Source organism: Mauremys reevesii, linkage group 4 (genome assembly GCF_016161935.1).
Source record: "Mauremys reevesii isolate NIE-2019 linkage group 4, ASM1616193v1, whole genome shotgun sequence".
Taxonomy (NCBI): domain Eukaryota; kingdom Metazoa; phylum Chordata; order Testudines; family Geoemydidae; genus Mauremys; species Mauremys reevesii.
In genome coordinates this window covers 139,404,468-139,427,832 of record NC_052626.1, presented here as the reverse complement: position 1 = coordinate 139,427,832, position 23,365 = coordinate 139,404,468, and the positions used below count along the sequence as shown (strand labels likewise).

The 23,365-nt window shown below is 44.1% G+C and overlaps 2 protein-coding genes across 8 annotated transcripts in view; one reads left to right on the top strand and one right to left on the bottom strand.

The window, feature by feature from the left end:
- The window catches only part of LOC120404206 (triggering receptor expressed on myeloid cells 2-like), a 47,093-nt gene that overhangs the window by 14,105 nt on the left and 9,623 nt on the right, over nucleotides 1–23,365 (bottom strand). The window lies entirely within an intron of this gene.
- Nucleotides 1–23,365, top strand: part of PTPN22 (protein tyrosine phosphatase non-receptor type 22) — a 30,323-nt gene that overhangs the window by 1,198 nt on the left and 5,760 nt on the right. For 2 of the 3 annotated variants that reach the window (XM_039536282.1, XM_039536281.1), the window contains exons 2-16: nucleotides 6,658–6,766; nucleotides 7,649–7,725; nucleotides 8,828–8,923; nucleotides 9,352–9,390; nucleotides 9,858–9,929; nucleotides 10,045–10,104; nucleotides 11,186–11,328; nucleotides 12,454–12,520; nucleotides 13,612–13,689; nucleotides 14,189–14,281; nucleotides 16,232–16,308; nucleotides 16,927–17,723; nucleotides 19,110–19,193; nucleotides 19,344–19,474; nucleotides 21,708–21,735. In XM_039536282.1, coding sequence (XP_039392216.1) covers nucleotides 6,658–6,766; nucleotides 7,649–7,725; nucleotides 8,828–8,923; nucleotides 9,352–9,390; nucleotides 9,858–9,929; nucleotides 10,045–10,104; nucleotides 11,186–11,328; nucleotides 12,454–12,520; nucleotides 13,612–13,689; nucleotides 14,189–14,281; nucleotides 16,232–16,308; nucleotides 16,927–17,723; nucleotides 19,110–19,193; nucleotides 19,344–19,474; nucleotides 21,708–21,735 — 1,951 coding nt within the window. The remainder of the gene's footprint in view (nucleotides 1–6,657; nucleotides 6,767–7,648; nucleotides 7,726–8,827; nucleotides 8,924–9,351; nucleotides 9,391–9,857; nucleotides 9,930–10,044; nucleotides 10,105–11,185; nucleotides 11,329–12,453; nucleotides 12,521–13,611; nucleotides 13,690–14,188; nucleotides 14,282–16,231; nucleotides 16,309–16,926; nucleotides 17,724–19,109; nucleotides 19,194–19,343; nucleotides 19,475–21,707; nucleotides 21,736–23,365) is intronic. The other variant, XM_039536283.1, reaches the window with a different exon arrangement.

Sequence of the window (23,365 nt, the reverse complement as noted above, 5' to 3'; positions counted from 1 at the left end):
TATAGACCATCTTTGCCCTAATCTACATTTTAGGACCCTCTGGGATACATTTGGCCAGGGGGCTGGGCTCAAGGCTTCCTTGCAGAGTTACATAAGAACGGCCATATTGGGTCAGGTCAATGGTCCATCTAGCCCAGGATCCTGTCTTCTTACAGTGGCCAAAGCTTCAGAAGGAATTAACAGAACAGGTAATCATCAAGTGAACCATCCCATTGTCCACTCCCAGCTTTTGGCAAACAGAGGCTAGGGACACTTCAGAGCATGGTTTTGCATCCCCGCCCATCCTAGCTAATAGCCATTGATGGATCTATCCTCCATGAACATATCTAGCTCTTCTTTGAACCCTGTTATAGTCTTGGCCTTCACAACATCCTGTGGCAAAGAGTTCCACAGGTTGACTGTGCATTTTGTGAAGAAATACTTCTTTTTGTTTGTTTTAAACCTGCTGCCTATTAATTTCATTTGGTGACCTCTAGTTCTTGTGTTATGAGAAGAAGTAAATAACACTTCCTTATTTACTTTCTCCACACCAATCATAATTTAATAGTTCTGTTTAATGCGCCTATTTTCAAGGCCCCAGTCTTCATCAGCTGGGCGTGGGCTCATTGGTGTGGAGGGATTGTCACATAAATCCAGAATCTCGTGTTTAACAATGACCCAGTCCTAGGAATTTGCAGGAATTGTATTCGGGGATTTTCCTAGTTAGTTGCTTTTGGACATACCAGCTGGAGATTGGCCTCCATAGTAGGCTCCATACTAACCCCACTGTTTGGGTTAGTCCCAGGTGCTCTAGGAAAAAGAGTCCCCACTTTTATTGCTCAGCAAGACTTAGAAACCTCAGAAGGATGGTGATGCTGTTGTAGCCACAAGCCTTCAGCATCCCAGAGGTACTTGTATAACTAGTGACCTGAGTCCCCTTCCATCCTCCCAGGGGAAGGGAAGGAGATTGTGCATGGCCAAGGCTGCTGGTGAGAATCCAGTCTGCTCAGGTGGCCCGCACATGAGCCAGCCCCCACTATGTCTTCTTAGAGAGGAGTCACTTCAAAGACTTAGGAAAATGTCAGTTGCTCACTCACTGATGATCTCCGGTTCTCAGGTACCTCTGTCAGAGAGCAGTGATTAATCTGAGTGCTGAGTACCTTGCAGTAACAGTCCAGTTGTTCCATGGAAAAAAGCAATGTCACCGGTGGCTGATTTTCCCCACCCAGTCTCTAACGCTTGTGCTTTACTGTGTGAGGGAGGCTGAGATGTCGGGGGTGTCAGGCCAGGATGAACGTGCTGGTCTCTGGGGAAAGTGGGTGTGTAGCTTGTGCACTGCCTGCAATCTGCCAAAAATAGTAGGTAGGAAAGTGTTTTCTCTGGTGCTGGGAAAGGCCTTTCCCAAAGCCCAGGATGGTTCAGACAGCTGTTCTGTGTATTAAGATCCTTAGAAGAAAACTGATAAGGGCCAAATTTTCAAATCTGCTTGCCATGCATGAGCCACAAAAATAAGCCTGTGTCCATTATCCCTCCAAACACCCACTGTGTACAAACAGGTCCTTGCACATGCAAATTGTGTAATTGCTGGTGCCAATGGCAGTACCTGATTTGTGCCCAGATGTTCCATTTGGGCAGCCTCATGTTGAGAAGCTTAACCCTTGCTATTTGCATTTGCAATGTCACAGATATCAGTCTACCAAGTTGCCACATGTCAAGCTCTGTGGTGATAGAAGATGCAGACTAGAAACTAACCTGGCTTGGAGTTGTGGCTTACAGTATTGGTCCCTCAATGCCAAGTGGCTCTAGTCTCCTTCATTAAAAACATGATCTGGAAGTGGGGGATAGCACTAAAGGGGGTGCAACCCACAAAGTCCAGCCTTGGGTGCAATCTGCAGCAGGTTTGAGGGAGTTGCAGATCTGGAATCCAGGGAGAACATCCTGCTGTTCCCTTGCACTTGGACTTCCCCCTATGTTCCTGTTAATGTGGGGCTGATACATAAGAGTCCTGTGACTTCTTCAGCTCTGTTTTTGACTCATTCTACCCAAATAAATGACAATGCTCCTGTCTCCCTCTGATTGTAAAACAACATGACAAGTGACAGCTGTTTCCTTAACTCATCAGATGTTTTAAAGTTACTGTTGACTCTAAAGTTAATTTAGTCTAAAAACTTCTGAATTTCCGTGAACAGAATTATTCTCTTGTCAAGGCCTGTCTGCAGCCTCCACACAGCATGTCCTTTTAATCTGTTTTGTGAGAGATGCTGGATGGTTTAGGAAATAGGCTACAGGTCTCTAGGTTACTGAGACCCCTCTTGGTAGTAATGTTATCATTTGAAATGTAACACACAGCAGCATGGTGCTGCACTTTGAGTTGAGGGGCGTTGTTCTGTTACCTTCAAGAGGCTTTGGATCAGGCTCATAGTGAGTAAAGACACAGCCAAGATTCTCAAAAGTGGCCGGTAATGTTGGGTGCACAATTTAAGATGCCTTCACAGAGTACTGATCGTCAGAGGACAAGTGCTCTGCACTTTCTGGAAATCAAGCCTCTATGAAATGTCAACTAGGGCACCCACAGACTGAATCTGACAAAGCCAGATGGGTGTTTGTGGTGAAGCAATACATAATAAGGTGATGGGGCTATGGGGGCCCCCCGTACTGTGTGTAGATCCAGGGGTCTGGTGTTTTACTTACACTAGGGTTATGTGGATGAATTTATGAGGGACTGTAGGGAAAGGTGAGTTTTGAGGGAAGTGGAAAGTGGTATTTGCTGGCTGCTGTAAGTGTATGTGGCTAGTTGCTGTGGAGCTCCCTGAGGAAAGAATGAAGGGGGCAAACACTGTCATTCTGAATGCTGCCCTGAACTAAACTGTTAGGAGTGGGATTTGCTCCCTAAAGATCAGTCTGAAAAAATAACTGTAAATAAAATTAATTATAACTCCTTCCATAGTCCTCATTCCAAAACCCCACATTGTAGATTTCTTTGTCACAAGACACCCCAAATCCAACCAAAATAAAAGCCACAAGTGTGTATGAAAAAACTACAAAGTCACTCACAACTCCTCTCCAGGGAGTCCAGAACAGGCCAAAGGGAAACAGGAACATAACAAGTAAGACTGTAGTGTGGTCCTTGAAACCAGTCTCCTCCACACCAGCTCATTGCCTCCCTGTGTCTCGCTGCAGCTCTGTGCTAGCTTCCCCCAGCCATAAGTCAAAGCACAATGGCAATTCCTCACGGCATCACAGGGCCTGTATATCTCCACAAGCAGGTGGACCTGCTAAGAAGGAATCCTTCCCCCTTTTATGGCTGGAGAGCTCTTTGAAACCCAGGTCTTGTAGGTGTGTGGTTGACTGAAGCATGGTGAATGAAAACTTCTTGGGCAGAGTGTTTTCTTCTACCTTTGGACTCTACTGTGTTCAACTGTTAGGCTCCCAAATCCTTGGGATGGGGTGGATGGGCTCTGCTTGAGAGTCCTGTGCAACCAGTGGGCTTCACAGCTTGAGGAAAACAATTGAGCGTGAGTGTTGTTGACTCGTTGGCTTAGGAGATTGGTCATGAGATACAGAAGCTTTCACCTTCAAGTCTGATTTCAAATCCAACCCAGTTTAGTAGTGATGGAAAGCTCTTACCATCTGATGGCTGCTCAGTGCCGTGAAATGAGTTGGAGTTTAAGTCTGCTTCCTAGTGGGCATGTGTCTGTGTCACTGAAATGACCACCATGACTGGCCTCTTCCTTGTCAGTCTCAGCAGAAGTGCCACAGAGGCTGGTTGTTCCTCCACATCAGGCCTGAGGCAGGCTGGTGCCATGTTTGCACAGCATGGTGTCTGCACAGCATCTACCCTGACCCCTGCATGTAAGCAGGGAACTTCAGCCTCCTGGGACATTTGGCTGGGACTCTTGCTGCTGCTAACAGGCACATAGACAACCTTTTTTTTTTTAAATTTGGGGGATGGGGAAAGAGTTAATAATGAAATAGTAGCAGTTTGAAATATAGTTCTGAGTAATTATTTGTACCATGACTAATTCTGTCCACATTGATTAAAAGATAAACGGGGCTTATAGTAGAGCTGCCATACTGGGTCAGACCATGGTCCATCTTGCCAGTGTCCTGGCTCCAACAGTGGCCCTTACCAGAGTGTCAGAAGGAGTGTACAGAATAGGGCAGGTATGGAGTCATCCACCCCGTCTTCCGCTTCTGGCTTCTGGCAGTCAGAGGTTTAGGATCTCCCCAAGCATGGGGTTGTGTCCGACCATCTTGGCTAATACACATTGACGGACTTATCCTCCATGAACTTATCTAGTTCTTTTTCTTAACCCAATTCTACTTTTGGCCACCACAACTTCCCATGGCAATGAGTTTCACAGGTCACTTGTACATTGTGTGGAAAAGTACTTCCCTTTTTTTAAATTTAATTGTGTGATTCCTGGTTTTGTATTGTATGAAACAGTAAATAACACTTTCTCTAGTCTCTTATTCTATACCTTTCACAATGTTCCAAACGCAGTGTTTCCTTTTATTAATACAATCCCTAAATGTGTGCTAAATTCCTCCAAACTCGCAGTGGTGTGTGTGCAAGGACTACATTTACTTCGAAAATGTAACAGAATTGTAAGCTGATACTAGCTCTGACCTTGACCTTCTCCTTTGCACAACACACAGCAGAGAAAGCAGTATCGTGGAAGCCCTGCTTGCTGGGACTGTAGTCCTCATGGGCTGCACCTCCTTTATTAAACAGGAAGTGTTCTGCTATCCAGTTGATTGATTGCAAATTAGTTGCCTCTCCTGAGTTTCTGGCAAACTGCTGGGTGATCCCTCAACTGGAGGGCAAATGCGGAGTTCTGCTCCAATAAACCTATGGGTTGAACCTATTAGTTTTTAGGAGAAAACTACCTTCCAAGTGCATCTTTCCCCTGGGGATGCCAGCTTCTCAGTGCTCCCTCGCCAGACCACAGAGCTATTTTTGTCCAAGTGTCATGAGACCAATGTGTTTTGTTTTTCCCCTAATGCCTGATTGGTTTAGCCACCCTTTCCACATCCTGTCGGAAAGCAGCCTCAGCTGGTAATTCAATGCATATTAGATGCAAAGAAAAACTGTGCAGCTTCCCCCTGGCCCATCCAGCATGCGCCAGTAACTGGAGCAGGGCCTTTCTGACATGTTCCTGCTAAAGGGGAACATTAGCCCGAGTGACCTCGTACATTTAGCCCAAAGCTTTTTATTTGCTTTTCTTTGTCTCCAAATCCCAGAGGTAACCACAGAGCTGCCATGAAATGGGCTATAAGGGCATGAGAAAGCATCAGCTCTGTCAGACAGGATGGAGGCTCCTCACTCAAATCCTCTGGCAGGCATTCCTGCACTAGTCTCCCCAGAGACTAGACTCTAGGGTCTGCCTGGGGCAGAAATGCCAGAACTAAGGCCAGCATGGTGCAGGCCTTCATTTCCCAGAATCAATCCACAGCAACAAAGAATCTGCACAATAACACAACTCCAGGAGCAATAGGAAGGTGAGCACTAGACTCCAGGATTTCAAAGCACAGAGGTGTTGGGACCATCCCTCATTGTCTGGTTTGAGATTCAGCAGCATTAATTCCTTGCCTGTCATACCACCGAGCACAGTGGGCCAGATGTTACTGTTAATAAATGGGGGCAGTAATAATAAAATGTTTAGTACTTTTAAAGGCCAGTGTGTTGTGAAGCAAAGGGTGTGTTTCTATTGGCTCAGCCCAGTGAAATCACAAATCCTTTTAGACTCCACCAGCAGGACTCCATATAACCTCTCTGTCATCAGGGAAAACAATCCACAACGCAGCAGCCTTATGCTACCAGAGAGACTGATTAGAGGTCTCTTGGAGCCATGTGTTGTCTTTTTTAGAATCCCGTTCAGCAGTACCTGCAATTGCTTTTCTTCAGTTCCTCTGGTTGCACAGCTCAGTCTAATTCACGCAGTACCACAAACCAGAGATTATTTGACAAAGATGCTTCAGTTCTTAGCTACAGTGTGAGAAAAGTGAATTGCTTATCATTTGTTGGAGAGAGCTTAACGTCACTATTGCCTGTTGTCTGCTTGGCATCTATGCTGAAAATTATAAGTTCGTACGGCAGAAGTTTTGTGTTCCGTATAAATGTATAACTTTCTAAAGAGACACTTAAAAAACCTGTGTCAGAGCCTCTAGCGTCCCCAGCTCAGCATGCAGACTTTCTGGTCTTCAGAACTCCTGGCTGCAAAATGGTTCTCGAGTGGCTACTGTTGCTCTGTTCGTTCTGAGGGCTTGGCTACACTCGAAACTCCAAGCGCTTTGAAGTGCAAGTGTGGTCATGGCGCCAGCGCTGGGAGAGAGCTCTCCCAGTGCTGCAGGTACTCCACCTCCCCGAGGGGATTAGCTTACAGCACTGGGAGCCATGCTCCCAGCGCTGGGGCACTGTTTACACTGGCGCTTTACAGCGCTGTAACTTGCTACGCTCAGGGGGGTGTTTTTTCATACCCTTGAGCGAGAAAATTGCAGCGCTGTAAAGCGCCAGTGTAGCCAAGGCCTCAGTGCCTCGAGAGAGGCCAATCAGGAAAGAATGAATAGTGCAGACCTTGCTTTGTGGTGGTGAGTCTGGCCCCCTAGGGACATGCTCTCTAGAACCGTGCTGACTGTAACACATTCACTTTAATCTGTTCCATTGTTTTACCACAGAAGCTGAAAAGGCAATCAACAAAATACAGATCAGACAGAATATACCCGACTGCAGCGTCTGAGCAACCAGAAAACATCAAGAAAAATCGATACAAGGACATCTTACCCTGTAGGTTGAAAATACCAAATTTGCAAGTTAGCCTTTCTTTCTTACCAGTTATTGTCATACTAGCTTCTCCCTCCTCCCCTGCCCAGTATATATGTGGATATAGACATCAGTATGTAAGCCTAGCATGTACTCTCCTATGCTCATCAGATAAACATACCTGTGCATATCTCCATGTGACCCTCCACGGACCAACTCTTAATATGCTTTGAATGCCATGATTCATATTTAAGATGTCACTTTTTAATATGTTAATGTCTATACATAGTTGTGGGGATTTGTAGGTTATTCAGTAGGGGGAAATATTTTTTCTTATTTATTAGGTAAGTTTATTAGGGATAGCCTAGTGGTTTGAGCATTGGCCTACTAAACCCAGGGTTGTGAGTTCAATCCTTGAGTGGGCTGCTTAGGGATCTGGGCAAAAATCAGTACTTGGTCCTGCTAGTGAAGGCAGGGGGCTGGACTCAATGACCTTTCTGGGTCCCTTCTATTCTATGAGATAGGTGTATCTCCATATATTTAAATATATATTTAATGTGCATGCTGTCCAACTTCAGAGAAACCACATAAAGCAAGGCTTAGACAGAGATGTCTTTGGGGCACATTAATTCCATGTTAGTTCTTCAGGGCAGAGACTGTCATACCACATACTTGAACAATGTCTACTAAAATGGGCCTTGATTTAATTGTGCTCTAGCTCAATAATAAGATATGGGCTTGATGCAGGAATCACAATAAGAAATTCTATTACCTATGCTGGGCAGAAGGTCAGACTAGATGATCGCAATGGTCCCGTTTGGCCTTAAAATCTACAAAATTTGGACCCTCGAGGCTCTAATATGATACAATAAAAACAATAACTACTCCTTTCTCTCTCCCCTGCAGTTGATCACAGCAGAGTGGAGCTCTCCCTCATCACATCAGATAAAGATTCTCATTACATAAATGCCAACTTCATCAAGGTATTGCCTGGTTTGTAGTACATCACACTGAGCTGTGAAAAGGCAGCTCCCATGGCAGTGCTGCATGGAATGAGCAGACAGTGGCAGGCTGATATCGAATAAGTACATACATCTAGAGCTGTACCAGAGTCTGGAGGGAGCTCCGTCCCATCCTCATTGGCTATGGGGTGGTTCACCATGGTGGGGGTGATAATGAAATTGGGGGGGAATTAAGGAGACCTTTAAGAACCCTCCATGCCAACACCCCTTAAAATGTCCAGGAAGCCAGGCTTTGGTATATGAGAAGTGCATGATCTTGGGGAGGGGAGCAGTTTTCAGATTACAGCTCCAAGCTCAGAGCCCTGTGTCCCCATCAGCTTTATATTCCTTTGTGTGTACGTGTTCAATGGCGAGTGACTCTACACTGCCTGCCACTATCAAAGGCCTCTGACACCACTGCTCAGACAGGAAGCTCTGAGCCCACATCAGTGCTGAGACCCAGTTACATCAGTAGAACTCAAGGCATTTGTGGCCAGCAAGAGACGGGGGCAAGTCAGTACCTCATTCCTCCACCCCTACAGCTTTGTTCAGTTTGTAAATGCCTCTCCCCTTGCTTTGGTTGAAGCAGAGACGTTTCCCTCCATCTGTGCCAAGGAATGTTGCCTAACCACATTGTACAGGGCACAGACCATTATAAAGGATGCCAGACCAGGATATTAACAAGCAGGGATATGCCCAACTGCAAAACATAGACCAGATCAGTATTTTGAACATTTGTCACCAAGCCCCCCCCTAAAATAGAAACAAATTGATGCTGTTTGGAAGTGAGGGGCGGGGGTTGTTCCAAACCCATCTCTCACTATCAGTAGAGAAGGGTAGATTCTCCTAGTCAGCTGTTGACTGGACTGTCAGTCCAACTAGTGATACTGCAGAGACTAAAACACACAGCTTTTCACAGAGCCAGACAAAAAGCTGAAGGAACTACAATTGTCCTAGTCATTAAAGCACTTTAGTCTTTTAATGTAAATGCAGTACAGTTCTAAATTAGAGCTAGTTCTGTCTCTTTGGGTGCTTAGTGCCCATACAAATATTATATTAATATGCAATCTGAATTTCATTTTAGGGGGTATATGGGCCGAGGGCGTATATAGCTACCCAGGGTCCTCTCTCCACCACTGTTCTTGACTTCTGGAGGATGATTTGGGAATATGAAGTCCTGGTAAGGTGCAGATCGGTGCTTTCTGTTATGTATTTTTACAGCTTTGCAATAAAGTCCATGTGTATTTGTGTTACTGGCTGGATAATGGGTATGTGCTGTTAGTGTTCCAGGATCACGAGTTGTGCACCAGTCTCACTTCATTTTTCATGAGGGTCTTTATCAAAAACAGCATGATGGATGAGTATTGTCTCATGACAGTCTTCCATGGGACAGCTTTGGAGCTGAAAGGTCTCTGGCACCCATGCTGTGAACAGTGCCCAAATTTTGCCTAGCTGAGAAGCATCAGAGTAAGAGGGCCTTATGTGGCCCAAAATAATTTTTCTCACCACTAATAAATATCCCTGAATGCTACTTAACTATCCTATCTAATATCTGCCTTTCTCCCCTGATTAAGAGACATTCAGGCTTTATGTACTTTATTTTTACAGATTGTGGTTATGGCTTGCATGGAGTTTGAAATGGGGAAGGTGAGTAATGTGTCAGAGCATGGAGCCGGTGTCTTGGTGTCACCAGGGGGAGGAAGAATGTCCATTTCCATTGGGTTTCACAAAGAATTAGTTCATATTTAGAAATCAGTGAATAGTTCATATCTGGAGACTCCCAAATGCACACAATTTTGTTCAATCATCACCAAACTGATTCTGAGAGTGAGATTAGCCTCTGCAAGAGAGAGAGGTCTCTGTAGACCACACACTGTGATACTGTTGGCTCACTCCAGCAGCCAAGCAGGTGCTTGGATCATCAGAAAATGGTGCTGTCTCTCTGGAGAAACTGTCTATTGGGAGCCGCAAGGAAGAGAGAGACAAGAGTCAGCCCAGCAACAAAGCCAGGCATTTCGAAACAAACAACTGTCCATTGAGAAAGACGAGGCAGGAGACATGGCAGGCAGGTGTAGAGACAAATAACCACAGACTCTTCCTGCTTTTTACAATAGAAAAAGTGTGAGCGGTACTGGGTTGAAGTGGGCGATTCACCACTCCAGTGTGGTCCTTTCACCATCACTTGTGTAAGTACATCAGCCTTTTCCATCCTGCCTAACAAGTGTTCCACAATCTGTGGAACCCTTTATGGAAACCAGTGCCATGTATCTGCAGAAAGTGACTAATGCATTGCTTCTGCAGGAATTGGAGGAAAAGAAAACTGAATATGTTATTCGGACTCTAAAGGTGACACTGAACAAAGTAAGTAGGGAAATGGTCAGGCAGGAAGAGCATCCAACTGGCTTTACTGCACTTAATCTAATTAAATGGTACCATTGTTGACTGCAGGAGATACAGGATTTCTACAGTAAGCTTTGAAGGAGCTGCCAGTATTCCATAGTGATTATATACTAAGAGCAAGGTGTTATTCTCTGGATAAGAAAAACATAGGGCTTGTTTACACTTTAAAATGCTGCAGCGGCGCACCATTTCAGTGAAAACACTACGGTAGAACCTCAGAGTTACGGATACCAGAGTTACGAACTGACCAGTCAACCACACACCTCATTTGGAACAGGAAGTGCACTCAGGCACTCAGCAGCAACAAAAAAAAGCAAATACAGTACAGTGTTAAACATAAACTACTTTAAAAAAAAGGGTGGGGGGCAGCATTTTTCTTCTGTATAGTAAAGTTTCAAATCTGCATTAAGTCCAATGTTCATTTGTAAACTTTTGAAAGAACAACCATAACATTTTGTTCAGCATTACAAACTTTTCAGGGTTACGAACAACTTCCATTCCCAAGGTGTTCATAACTCTGAGGTTCTACTGTACTTACGCAGAGGGTTTCTTCCATCACCATAGGCATTCCACTTCCCTGATAACCAGGAGATGGCTCAAAGGGAGAATTCTACTATTGATCTAGTGCTGTCTATTCTGGGGTTTGGTCAGTTTAACTGCATCACTCAGGGATATGGGTTCTTCACATCCCTGAGCGACATAGTTATACCAACCTAATTTCCTAGCATAGACCAGGCCTTAGCCTCACTGTTTCCTCTTTAGAAACTATTAGCAGGCAATATAGAGAGTGGCATGTAAAATGAAAAGGCCTAAGAGAACATTTACGGAGTGACAGACAGGTTATATTCCAGAAATATAGTGTAAATGGGTACTGGTGGAAGGTGTAGCACATACTGACTTTTTTCATGCCTTTTTGATCTTGGAATGGCCACCTGTTTGTAGGCTCTGTACCGACATGTATATCTGAGACGTGAGGCTTTCTCCTCACATAAAACAGGCAGAATTCCTTGCCTTAGCTCCTCCTCTTTCTTCTCATTTACAGGTAATTCGCACTATTTATCAGTTCCATTATAAAAACTGGCCAGACCATGATGTACCCTCCTCCATCAACCCCATCCTGGAGCTTATCTGGGAGATGCGCTGCTACCAGGCAGATGACAACATCCCCATCTGTATTCACTGCAGGTAAGGAGGTTTTACTGGCAAGGGAAATGCTGTTGTTTAGCCTCAAGTTAATGGAACAGCTTCTTTCTTTCTGTCACTTTTTGAAGTCTAAGGCCTGGTCTACTCTACCGGGGGGGGGGGGGTCCGAACTAAGGTACGCGACTTCAGCTACGCGAATAGCGTAGCTGAAGTCGAACTACCTTAATTCGAATTTCCTACCTGTCCAGACGCCGCGGGATCAAACTCCGCGGCTCCCCCGTCGACTCCGCCACCGCCGTTCGTGGTGGTGGAGTTCCGGAGTCGATGGGAGCGCGTTCGGAGTTCGAACTATCGCGTCTAGATTAGAGGTGATAGTTCGAACTCCGAGAAGTCGAACTCTCCGCGTCGACCCGGCGGGTAAGTATGGACCTACCCTTAGGTCAAATCCCCTGTCTGAGGAGAGCAAGTTCTAAAGCCAGAATCTGTATCTGAGCAAATGGGATAGCTGGATGTAGAAAAAAAAGCTGGCTACTTTGTATGTACAATTATATTTGTAGTTACATACCAAGAAAAATATAATCAGTCCTCATGCATCAGCTGATCACATAGGGTCTATGGAAGGAATTTGTTCAAGTACAATGTGGGATTTTTCATCCTCAGCGTTGTGTGGTGGATGCAGGGAGGGTACTGTTTTTGATGGACCAGTGCTCTCTCACGATCTGGCAAATCTATGTTCCCACCACAAGAGCAGAATAGCCACCACATCTGTTTGCAGAGATTGCAATCCTGTGTGGAAGTGACTGCTCTGCAGCGCGCTCTGGGAGTTGGTAAGGCACTAGAGGTGCTGCTTCTAGAGTAACACGGCTGAAATGAACAGGGCAATGCACTGGTGTCAGCAGCCAGCTCCCTCCTTAAGGCATCATTGGAGGCCGGTTCAGGGATGGAACTGATGGGATATATGATATGATATGATATATGATTGATTGGGCTGCCTTTGGTCAGAAAATACAGTGCATGGGCTTAGGCAATGTAGACTTGGATTTGCATCAGTTGCAGAATAACAATATTGATCCATGAATAAAAACACAGAAGGAAGAGAGATTAACGTGAAGTAATAAGTGAAGGCAAAACCCCTCCTCAAATCTCAGGCTCCAATTTTCATTTTAGTGCTGGTTGTGGGAGAACAGGAGTTATTTGTGCCATTGACTATACCTGGAAGCTGCTAAAGGATGGGGTGAGTATCTCAGCAGTGCCTGGGATCAGTCTTTTTGTTTTCCCGTATGCCTACCCAGTGCTTGCTTTTTACCCTGGGCTCTTTTGCCCCTCAAAGTGCCTGTGTCTGGCTCAGTCTTCTTTGAACCATATTCCCAATGATAGCAAATTCTCTTGCTGCCTTTGAGTATATTTCACATGCTAATTCTCTCATAAACTCCCTCTGGCCCACAGTGGTGCTGGGACAATTTTTATTGTGGGGGCGCTGAATGCAGAAACCATGTATTTGGGTTGCTATTACTACTTCAAGCCAGGAGGTGCGCCAGCACCCCTAGATCCAGCACCTATGCTGGCCCAACTCTTTGAAGGCAGTGTCAGATGAGTTTAATAAACTCCATGCCCTGTTTCATGTCCTAATTTCATCCTGTCTCTTCCTCCGCCACACTGTTTACTGTTCCTCCCAGACTTGTGTTCTCGCCACATGCTGATATGAACCACTCCTCAGGCCTTAAAACCACCTAAGACATAAAGAGCCAACAAAAGCCTCTTTCCTGTTCCTACCCTCCTATCTGAACTGCAGGTCACAGTGCTTTACCACTGCTCTGACATCAGTTGTTAAATTGGCTTTTTGCCTGCAATCCTGTGCCTGGCTGCAGTCCTGATCTTCTGTCCTTTAGTGTAAGAAATTCAGGTTTCTAAAACTAGATTATTCTTTTACTTCATTGCTTTTAAAGTGAAGTAATTCCTGGATGAATGCCTGTCTCAACACAGGATTCTAGGAGTGGCTATTTTCTGCATCATGGTCACACTAAAATCCATCTAGATCACAGTTCAGAGCAGGTTGCCATAAATTCAGCTTCTCTTTGCACTCCATGGAACTTGTATTTGTCTCTCATGCTGTTGTCAGAGAAGGGGATGCCTCCTAATGAGTAGAAGATGGGAGGGGATATGTGAGGAGGGAAATGATTCATCAACAAAGAACAAATCACAAGTAGTAAAGTTTTCTTGTAACAATGGGCCTGAAGTTTGGATCCAGGTCTGAACTGCATCACCATTTGGGAGTGGTTTTGGTTCAGGCCCATTTCTAATTTCTCATGATCTCTCTTTTATAAGATTGTTCCAGAGAACTTCAGTATTTTTAGTCTGGTCCAGGAAATGCGCACACAAAGGCCATCAATAGTGCAAACCAAGGTATGTTCAGAAAGCTCCAAGCAGGTCATAGCTACTAAATGCTTGCTATAAAACCAGACCCGTAACTTCTCTTCAGGGTTTGCAAGAACCAAACTTATATTGTTACACTGTGGGGTAAGCCTCTGTGTGCAGCAGTCATGTTGCTTTGTATTCTGTAAGACCCTTTCCCAAAAGAAGCTTATCAGGAGAAATCAAATGAGTACATGATGATGTAGCTTAGAACTTGTGATTGTCTATGCTGAAACAAGTTACTGTCCAGTAAGCGAAGCTGGCTTCAACTGGGATGTATTGGAGAGGAAGCTCAGCACACAACGTTTGTTCAGTTGACATTAACACATACTCATACCTCGACCATACTCAAACCTAACCCAAGGACTGGAATTTCCAGCACTGTAAGAGCTAATATGTTGCATGGTTCAGATGAATTGGCTGCTGTCTGAAGTGGATGTGAGTAATGGGGATATCTGCATCTCCTGTGTTTCTTCTGTTTTCTATTTAGGAACAGTATGAGTTGGTCTACGATGCTGTGATCGAACTCTTTAAAAGACAGATTGAAGTGCTCACTGTCCAGTCAGACTCTGCTGCCACAGAGGTAAGATTTTTCCCCCAATGCATACTGCCTTTAGCTGTCCTCTTATGGCCGAGATGTGTTAGTTCAGATTCAAACTCCTCCAAGCCCTGCTGAACTGGGAAGTGATTTGCAATAAAGTATTGCAGTTGCTGCTCTTGTATATTTAATGGTTATATTATGGTTGCACAAAGGGGCTCCAGTCTATGTAGGTGCATGTATGGTCCCCAGAACTGTAGTATGAGAGCACCACATGCACATTATTGCATTCATCCTAACTAACCCTCTACAAGGGCAGAAAGATTACAGTCATACAAGGAGTCTATGGCAGAGGCAGAGATTGAGCCCAAATCTCCTGAATCCCAGTCAAGTGCCTTGACCACAAGCCCAGCCTTCTCCTTCATTATGCAATCCCTGTTACAGTAGCAAGATGCAGAGGAGGGTTCCGCTTGCTTTTTGTGTGTAATTGTTTATTATAATGAATGAATAAAAGTATTGACTTTCCCCAAACTGTTAACCTCGACTGGCTGATTGCTAGTAGGCATCCCAGCAGAGCTGGGTCTTGAGGAGGGATCAGAAGGAGCAGAGTGTAGTGTCTTTATGGATTAGTTCAGGAAGGTTGTCCATGTGTACCGAGCATCATAGATTAAAGTTTCAGAATATTCATTGGACAGGTTGGCGGTCAAACTGGCAGCATTGGCCAAATGGGAGTGGATGATGCAATAAGAGGCAAAAGCTAGTATTAACATGTTGCCTTGAGAGATGCCATACAGGCAGCAGCAGCTGTCAATCCAGGGTTGGGCCCTGCACCTCTTTTATTCATCTCCAATAGCTTTGACTAGAATCTAACAATATAAAAGAGATCCCAAATTCCCCTGAGAACAATCTACTCTAGGAGAACAAAACACAAATCAAAGACATCGCCACAAAAGGTTCTGCTCCCAACAAAGTAGATAGGAGCTGCAGTAGGTAATGCCCATTATAGCTAACTCCTCAAAGAAGAGAGGCTAAAACGTACAGTGAAAAAATACATGTAAATTCCTCAGCCACATCTTTTCAAGCCCTGTGGACTAGTTCTGATGGAGGATGAAGTGTCTGAGTCTGAAACTGTGTGGTCAAGTCATATCCAAACAGAGTTAATACTTCTTAATTCTGACCTTTCTTTGTTATAATTGCTCATAGCCCCCAACCTCAAACATGGCTTGTCTGGCTGTCTGCAAACTTTCTGAAACAAATGCATTTCTAAACAGACTCAGACTGAGAAACTTCAGTTAAAAGGGGGTGGAAATAGGACTTACAATGAAAAACATTTGGCATTGTTAGCAGAGGTCTTAAGACTGACTCCACAATAAAGTCTAACTTTCAAACGGAACCCTTTAAAATATGTACCTGAGTTTGACATGCTGTAATAAGTTGGTATTTGCTGAGACTTCTCAGCCAGACTTGGTTGAGCAGATTGTGGGAGTCAGCTTCCTTCTCTTGTGCTGTGGACAGTCACATGGTTAGGTGCAGATGTGAGGCCAGGTTGAGACAGAAAGCAGAGAAACACTTGAGTCCGGATGTGGTTTTATAGCTCTTGGCCAAACCTTCTCGGCTGCAGAGACCTGGCTGTCCTTTGAAAACGCTTTACCAAAAGAAGGGGATGAATGCACAACTAAAGTGTCAAAAGCAAAACCAACTTCCACATAGCCAGATAGCGTGTGGGTCCTAGAAGCACAGCCAGCTACACAGACATTGCAAACTTTTTGGGGAAGAGTTTGATTCTTGTAAAAACGTATGCAATGCATCTTCCAATAAGACAGTGTCTGTTTCTGCTGTTCCTGCATTTCCATTTCCAAACAATCAATGGTAGGCAGAGGTAGTTGGCAGAGCCAATCACCAGGAATAACAAAGTGAAATGAAACCTTGTGTATTGCCTGCATGCTTTCCTGACAGTCTTGCTGCAATACGAGCACTAACTTTCTCTTTCAATAGATTCAAACAAACCATCCAAGACTCCAGCCGCTTCTGAGCCCACTGGAAGAAACTTATTCTCTGACACTACCAAGCTGGTAAGGGCAGGTCTGATCTAGACACACATGGTGCAAATGCCATGTGTCAGTGACTTCCAATTTCAGGATGAAATAACATTATGTAATAGCTGGAGATGTGGTTGTTCTTCTAGCACTTGGATCCTGTGTGTGTCTATAGAGAGTGGTCATAATAAGTGCACACAAAACACTGAAACAAAAATAGACACTTTTTTAGGAAGACACAGACATGGTAATTGCCTACAAAGATTCAGGTACCAAATGTCCATTTTATATGGGTCTCTTTTTCAATATATTTTAGAAGGAAGATTGATTTTGATTTGCATCTTCTGTTTTTTTTTTATCAGGAAACATTTATTTTGCTGTTTGGTAAAATTCACCCATGCAGAGAGGCCAGCACAGGCTTATTCACTGCTTAAGCCCTCAAAGTAGGGCTCAATCATGACTTCATTGGTCCAGAAGCATTGTGTAGGCTCACTGCACAGGATGAGCTTCCCCCTAAAAACATGGCAAGGACTGCTGGGGACTTGCTCTTGTATGCACATGGGGGTTAGAACGCTGTGGAGCTCTGCTTATATGGTAATGGGGATTTCTGAGCAGTAAATAGTTCTGCTCTCATATAATTGTACTTTATTGCAGTTCAGCGCGAGAGGAACAGGAGCTACATCAAAGTTCTGATCATATGGCACAAGGGGAAATATCACTGACTGATGCGTCGAGCTGTAGGCCCTCAACAGTACATGACAACTATGGGCACAGTGTTCCTCCCATTAGACAAGCCCTTTCTTCTGGGGCCTTGAACTTCAGCAGCAGCAAGAATGCAGGTGCCGCTGTGAAATGGGACACTCTGCTGTCTGGGGAACCACTCCAGAAACATCACAGCTTAGACTTGAGCAGCATTTTTTCTGAGCAGCATTTTCCTCTGAACATGAACTCTACAGCTGCATGTAGGAGAAACCCTAGTGTCAAGGCCCCATTAATACAAACCAAATCAACTCCCTTTGAGTTAGTGCAGCAGAGAGACACCCAGGAACTGGATGGAGGGGATGCAGTATCCTCTTTGTGCCCCTGGCTACCAAACTCCTGCAGTTCTGTGGGCTTTGAGGTTAAGAAGCAGACTGACTTTTCTTCTGTTGAACTGAACCATTCAAGCAGACTAGTAGACGCTCCCCCACGACACATGAGCAGTGGCCCACATCCTTCCCCATATTATTGCTCGGCGGAAGACCCTTACTTTTCTTCGCTCTCTTCAGATGATCCAGGATCCCCGATGTTTATTGACTACTTTTCAGAGCTATATGAAACTGTTTCCCTTTCTTTCCCTGCTGCAACTTCTACAATCCAGCCCTTGGATTTTACCATGGCCAGTCCTCCAGTGTCAACTCCTCTGTCCCAGCATGTTCACCCATTGGATGGCAGGCAGGCATCCTCACAGAGTAAGCTGTGTGGCAGTGTTGCCAGCTGAGCTCACTTATTCTGGGATCTTACCTTTTTGAAATTCACATAGGATTTTCCTGCAGCCTGTTCTATTTCTGAATCCAGCACTCCCACTCAGTTGGACAAGGAATTCAAATGTTCCTTCTGACTTCAGTTGAAACTACAACCATAGAGTGGAGGGCAGTACTGGGCTTCAAACTGTTGATTCTGCCTCAGTTTTCCATAGAAATTGCCATAATTTTCTGGGGTAGCATGACCATCAGAATCCTGCTAGTACTTCTGCTCTATGCTACCACGTTACCTCAGGCTGTGACCTCGGCAGATATAAGATAACCAAGGTTGGGTTTGGTTAATACTTGGATTGGATCACTCCACAGAAAACCAAGGGAACTGTAGGAAGTGGTTTTAGGGACTCCACTAAGGATCCCTTCCCTCAGTTATTTAAAGATTCCATAGCTCTTTCTGAAAGAGTCCTGGATTGGAACCCTGGGGGAAATACTGGCTCTACTGTAGTCAGCGGCAAAACTCCCACTGAGATAAATAGGGCCAGGATTTCACTCTTGGTGTCCTGGCTGAACTTAAGCCTGCAAAGTTACATTCTGCCCACATAAAGTTTACTCCACTGGGTACAGGATTGTTCTCTTCATGTCCAAGTCAATGGTATCAGTGCAATATTTGTCAGTTACTTTGGAATTGCTGTAGGTGTGGTATAAAAACTAAAACCATCTTTGCTCCATTCAGGCTCTTTAGGACCCAAATGTCAAAAGTGCTCTGAGGTCCCTCCATCATTGGAAATTCTCAAGCTTTCTGTGGGATTTCAGACCCCTAATCCCTGACTGAAGGTGTTATCCTGGAGTTTAGGTTGGAGTAACTACCAACACAACTGCCACCTAGTAGTAACAATGTTAATTTTAAGTTTATGCAGGTTAACATGCATAGGAACTGATCCTGCTCCACAATGGGTTTTCTGCTGCTGACACAGGTGGAAGCAGGCACACAGTTTTATAATTTTCTAGAGCAAGTGGAAATCATATTGGAATATACCTAGATTTTTAAAAATAAAGTTTCAGAAGATTTTGATCACAATCTATGGTGCCTGGTTGGATAACAGCAGCCAGGGCTCCAGATGGATGGGTTTCAAGCTCTGTGGATTGCTTATGGGGGTATCCCTCAAAGCCTGGGAAAATGGGGATGATTTTTTTTCTTGGTGGAAGATGGATTGTCAACAATCGGTTTATATTAGATGTTTGATGTGGACTAAATGACTTGGGTGAGTCAGTTCTCAAGGCTGCACAATTTTGTAGGGACCCTTCTTAGCTGTGTACTGTGGTAAGGATAGGACTGTCCAAAGAAATCCAAATAATTATCCATATCTATTTAATTAGAAGCTTCTCCAGACCCAGACGATGATGTTCCTCCCCCTCTGCCTGAGCGAACCCCAGAGTCCTTTATTGTGGCCAATGAAACTGGTAAGTGCAAATATTGAAGTGGTAATTTAAGAAGTGCTGAGGTGACAGTTCTGATGATTTGCTCAATGCTTGAATCACAGCATCCAACAATGAATTACTTGGGCTACCCAGGAAGTGAAAAAAATCTCTCTTGTATTTAATTATTTCCAGGTCAACCTCCACTGGCAACATCAAACCACCAACCTGTACCAAGAAATATAAACATTGGAACCTCTTCAGAGTGGAGTGGGGTATCTCAGCCAAAGCTATTTGATGACTCAGTAAGACTGAGGCCAAGTAAGGTAACTAAAGTGATATTTTTATCTCTTCTCCTGCAATTTTGCTATGCAGATCCCCATGTAATGCTCCCTGCTTCTGCAAGAAATACACCAGTCTGGATGGCATGTGCTTTTCTTAAACTCCTGCAGATTTCAGATTCAGAGTTCAATCTTCAGACGTGATCTCAGTTGAGACTGTCAAGACAGACTATTAGGGTAGTAGCCAATGTGGTTTAAGAGAAAACAGAAGTGCCACTAGCCCCCACACGAATGTCTACAACCATAACAGCCAAAATACATTCCAGAGTTTCACTGGGGATGGGGACAGGAAATAGTGCAGAGAGAGACATGAGTCACTCAGTCACTGTGTTGCCATCCCATCAGAATGAAAGCAATGAACTGGGATCCTATATTAATGTAGCTAACATTGGAAAATGTTTAAAAATATACCTAGCAGCATCCTGTAATGCAATAGATGTGAAGTGGCAAACAAGGAATATAAGGAAATGAGGAAACTTAGTTACTAACAAATATTTGGAGATTGTCCTTTTGTATTACAAGCATAAATAATGATGAACCTGCCTATCCTATTAAAAATAACAGTGTTCATTTAGACAGCACCATTCTTCCTGCAGGATCCCAAAGCGCTCTATAAGAGTACATCTTCACTAGGAAAAAAGGTGTGTTTTTAACTCGAGTTAGATAACACAAGGTGAAGTAGCTTGTAGTTTTCACGTGAGTTCACAAGTCAAGGTAAAGACAACTGGGGAGCCTAGGATTTACTTTAACCTGTTAACTTGTGTTAAAACAACCAATTTCCCTAGTCTTCACTAGGACTTAATCTTGAGTTAGCTAACTTGAGATAAACACACACCTCAAGTGTCTACATGGGTGTCACTAACTCACTCCTGAAATGCAGCTAATTCTGGGGTGGCATAGTAGCCAAGTGAAGAATAACTTCTCTGAAACTGCAGGGGGAATTTTAGGAAGGTGGAATGTGATGACATTTGACTAGGGCTGTACTATTAATTAACCCCCTTGTGAAAAGTGCTCTAGGATATTTAATTACCGTAAGTGACCTGAGCCGCCAGTTTTATATCTGTATTGGTATTTATGGGGTCCCCTCAAAGGTGGTGGGTATAATATGCCTGGGGAGACTTTGGCAGCAAAGTTTTTGCTTTATTATGCCCCGTGCATAATAAAGATTCTGGGGCGGCTGAGGAGTATGTGCTATTAAGTTTCTCGGGTTCATCAGTAATCTCCCTGGACTCTCTGATGAACCCAGGAAGTTGAGTAGCAAATACCACCTCCTCAGCCACCCCGGAACCTGCATGGGTCATATCAAAAGCGTCTTCGGGAAGAGATGCTTTTCCCTGGATGGCTTGGGGTCTGGGGAGGGGAGGCGCGGAGCAGCTGCAGCTGGCCCGGGCACCTCCAGGCAGGTGTGGGGGAGGCCTCGGGGCTTCGACCAGCCTCGGGTTTCCTCGGCCAATGTGTGTGGGTTTCCCTGTCCACAGAGGAGGTCAGGAGTCTCAGGGCTCTGGCCGCAGGGGGTGGGGTGGAAGGGTCTGAGCCAGGGGCTAGCCTCTCTGAAGGGGGGGCTCCAGCTACCACCCATGGGTCCCCTTCACAGTTGCATCTGAGGCACGGGTGCTACAGAGGCAGAAGAGTTTTTTCCATTGCTGTAGGAATTCCATCTCTCCGTGCAACGGTAGCTATGTCAATGGAAGCATTCTTCCATCGACCTCGCTGCATCTACACTGGGGGTTAGGTCTGCATAGCTATGGTGCTCGGGCATGCGGATTTTTCCCACCCAAGTGCTATAGCTATGTCAACCTAGGTTTGAAGTGTAGACAAGGCTTGAGTCCCTCCCAAACATGAATGAATTTATTCTCTCAGTTCCCATATGAGATGGGAAAATATTGTTGCCCCCATTTTAGAGATGAGGAACAGAGACCGACAGAGTTAGTGACTTGCCTAGGGTCACACAGGGAGACTGCAGAAGAATGATGAATTGAACTCCCCAGCCAGTGTCTTAATCACAAAATCATCCTTCCTCTGAAACACAGATTCAATTAATAACAAGAATATAAGAAGTGTAGGACTCATCTTCCATTACATTAGTAGCTGGTGTATGTATGTGGGTGTTTCAGAGCTTGTAACATCACTTCCTGTTCATTGCCTACTTGCTCACAACATAAAGATTTACATTTGGCTTTTGGAATTTCAAGTATTTTCCCTTTCTGTTTGTTTCCAGAGTGTGAAGCTCCAGAGCTCCAGATCAGGTACAGTTTATCTTGACCTTGCTTCACTGAGTCCGTTGAGATACCTGTCTGTTTGGTAGTAAACTCAGTAGTGTACTGTAACTGTACCAAACTGCACTTTGTTAAAGTCCCTAGGCTCCATGCTGAGAGGATCAGCTTTGTTGTACACATGACGAACTAGTGCATCAACCAAGATAGTGCTAGTTTTTATATCTCCTAATCAGTCCCTGAATCATCTGGTATCCTTTTGTGCTAATGTTTCTTTCAGTCTTATCAGGCAAACAAGTTGTCATTGTTTCCTTCTCAGACAGTTTATTGCCTTGGGAACATTCTCTGCCATTCATACTGATTGCATTACTGTGGTCACCATAGGGAATGTAAGCCCAATCCAGCTCAGCAAGCTGATATGGAAACTGTGCTGGATGAGCCACACTGAGAAAGCTACATTCAAGGCAGACTGCAAGGAATAAGGGCACACAATCATCAAAACTGGTGATTTATTCTATAATTAGATTCACCAATCCGGTAACAAAACAGTTTCTGTAATACCACACTGGTCACCGAGAAGCCAAATACAGTCCTTTTAAGCATTCTAGCCCTTGACTTCCATCCAGACAGATAAGTCTAATATAGTGAGTGAGTGGTTACTGAAAACCTGATTCACCATTATGTGAGGTTCACCAGTTCCAAAGGACCAGATTTGATTCCCAGATCAATGAGAGTCTCAGATCTTACCTAATAATCATGCTGATGCCAACCTTTTTGTAACTAAAACTAAAGGCTTCATAATAAAAAGAAAAGAGATGCAAAAGGTTAAAAGATCAATATACATACAAGTCCTTAGGTCAGTTGCATAGCAGAGAAGGTGAGACTACTTATTTGTAAAAGTCTTTCTGGAATAAATTTAAAAGGTTATAATTCAATAGGCAGGCAATCCAGGTGTAGCATCTGCTGAAGCTCTTCCATGAGAATTCCCTGGAAATCTGTTTTACAGCTTAAACCTTCCCTGTTAAAGTTTAAGCAGAACTGAGATGAAAAGGATCAGGCCTGAAGCTTCCTTTATAGTTCTCTAGCAAGCCGATAAGCCTCCTCACAGCAATTGTCACAGCAAGACCTTCCCCAATGAAGAATAGGCAGTGCAGACTTTTGCTCTGAAACTAATTTATTTCCTAAGCATTTATAATGGCAAACCAGTTGCATTCATTCACATAAGACAATTAGCCAGTAATTAATTATAGCTTAGATAGTTAAGCTGAAGACAATGTAAATAGTATTAGTTTCCTGCATCATCTTGCATCTTTGATCTTAAGGTTTACTGAACCATCTGCATGCCAAATATAATGCAATTAAGACATGAAAGGGAATTAGCATCTACAAACTAATCTGGTTCTATTGTTAAATTTCTATGAAGATACAGATAAACACAGACAAATACACTTAGCATCTATCCTTGATTTCTATTACTACAAATAAATAGGTTAATGATTGCTGGTCTAGTACTGTGGTTCTCAAACTTTTGTACTGGTGACCCCTTTCACATAGCAAGCCTCTGACCACAACCCCCTTAAATATATTAAAAAGTGTTTTTAATTTATAAACACCATTATAAATGCTGGAGGCAAAACGGGGTATGGGGTGGAGGCTCACAGCT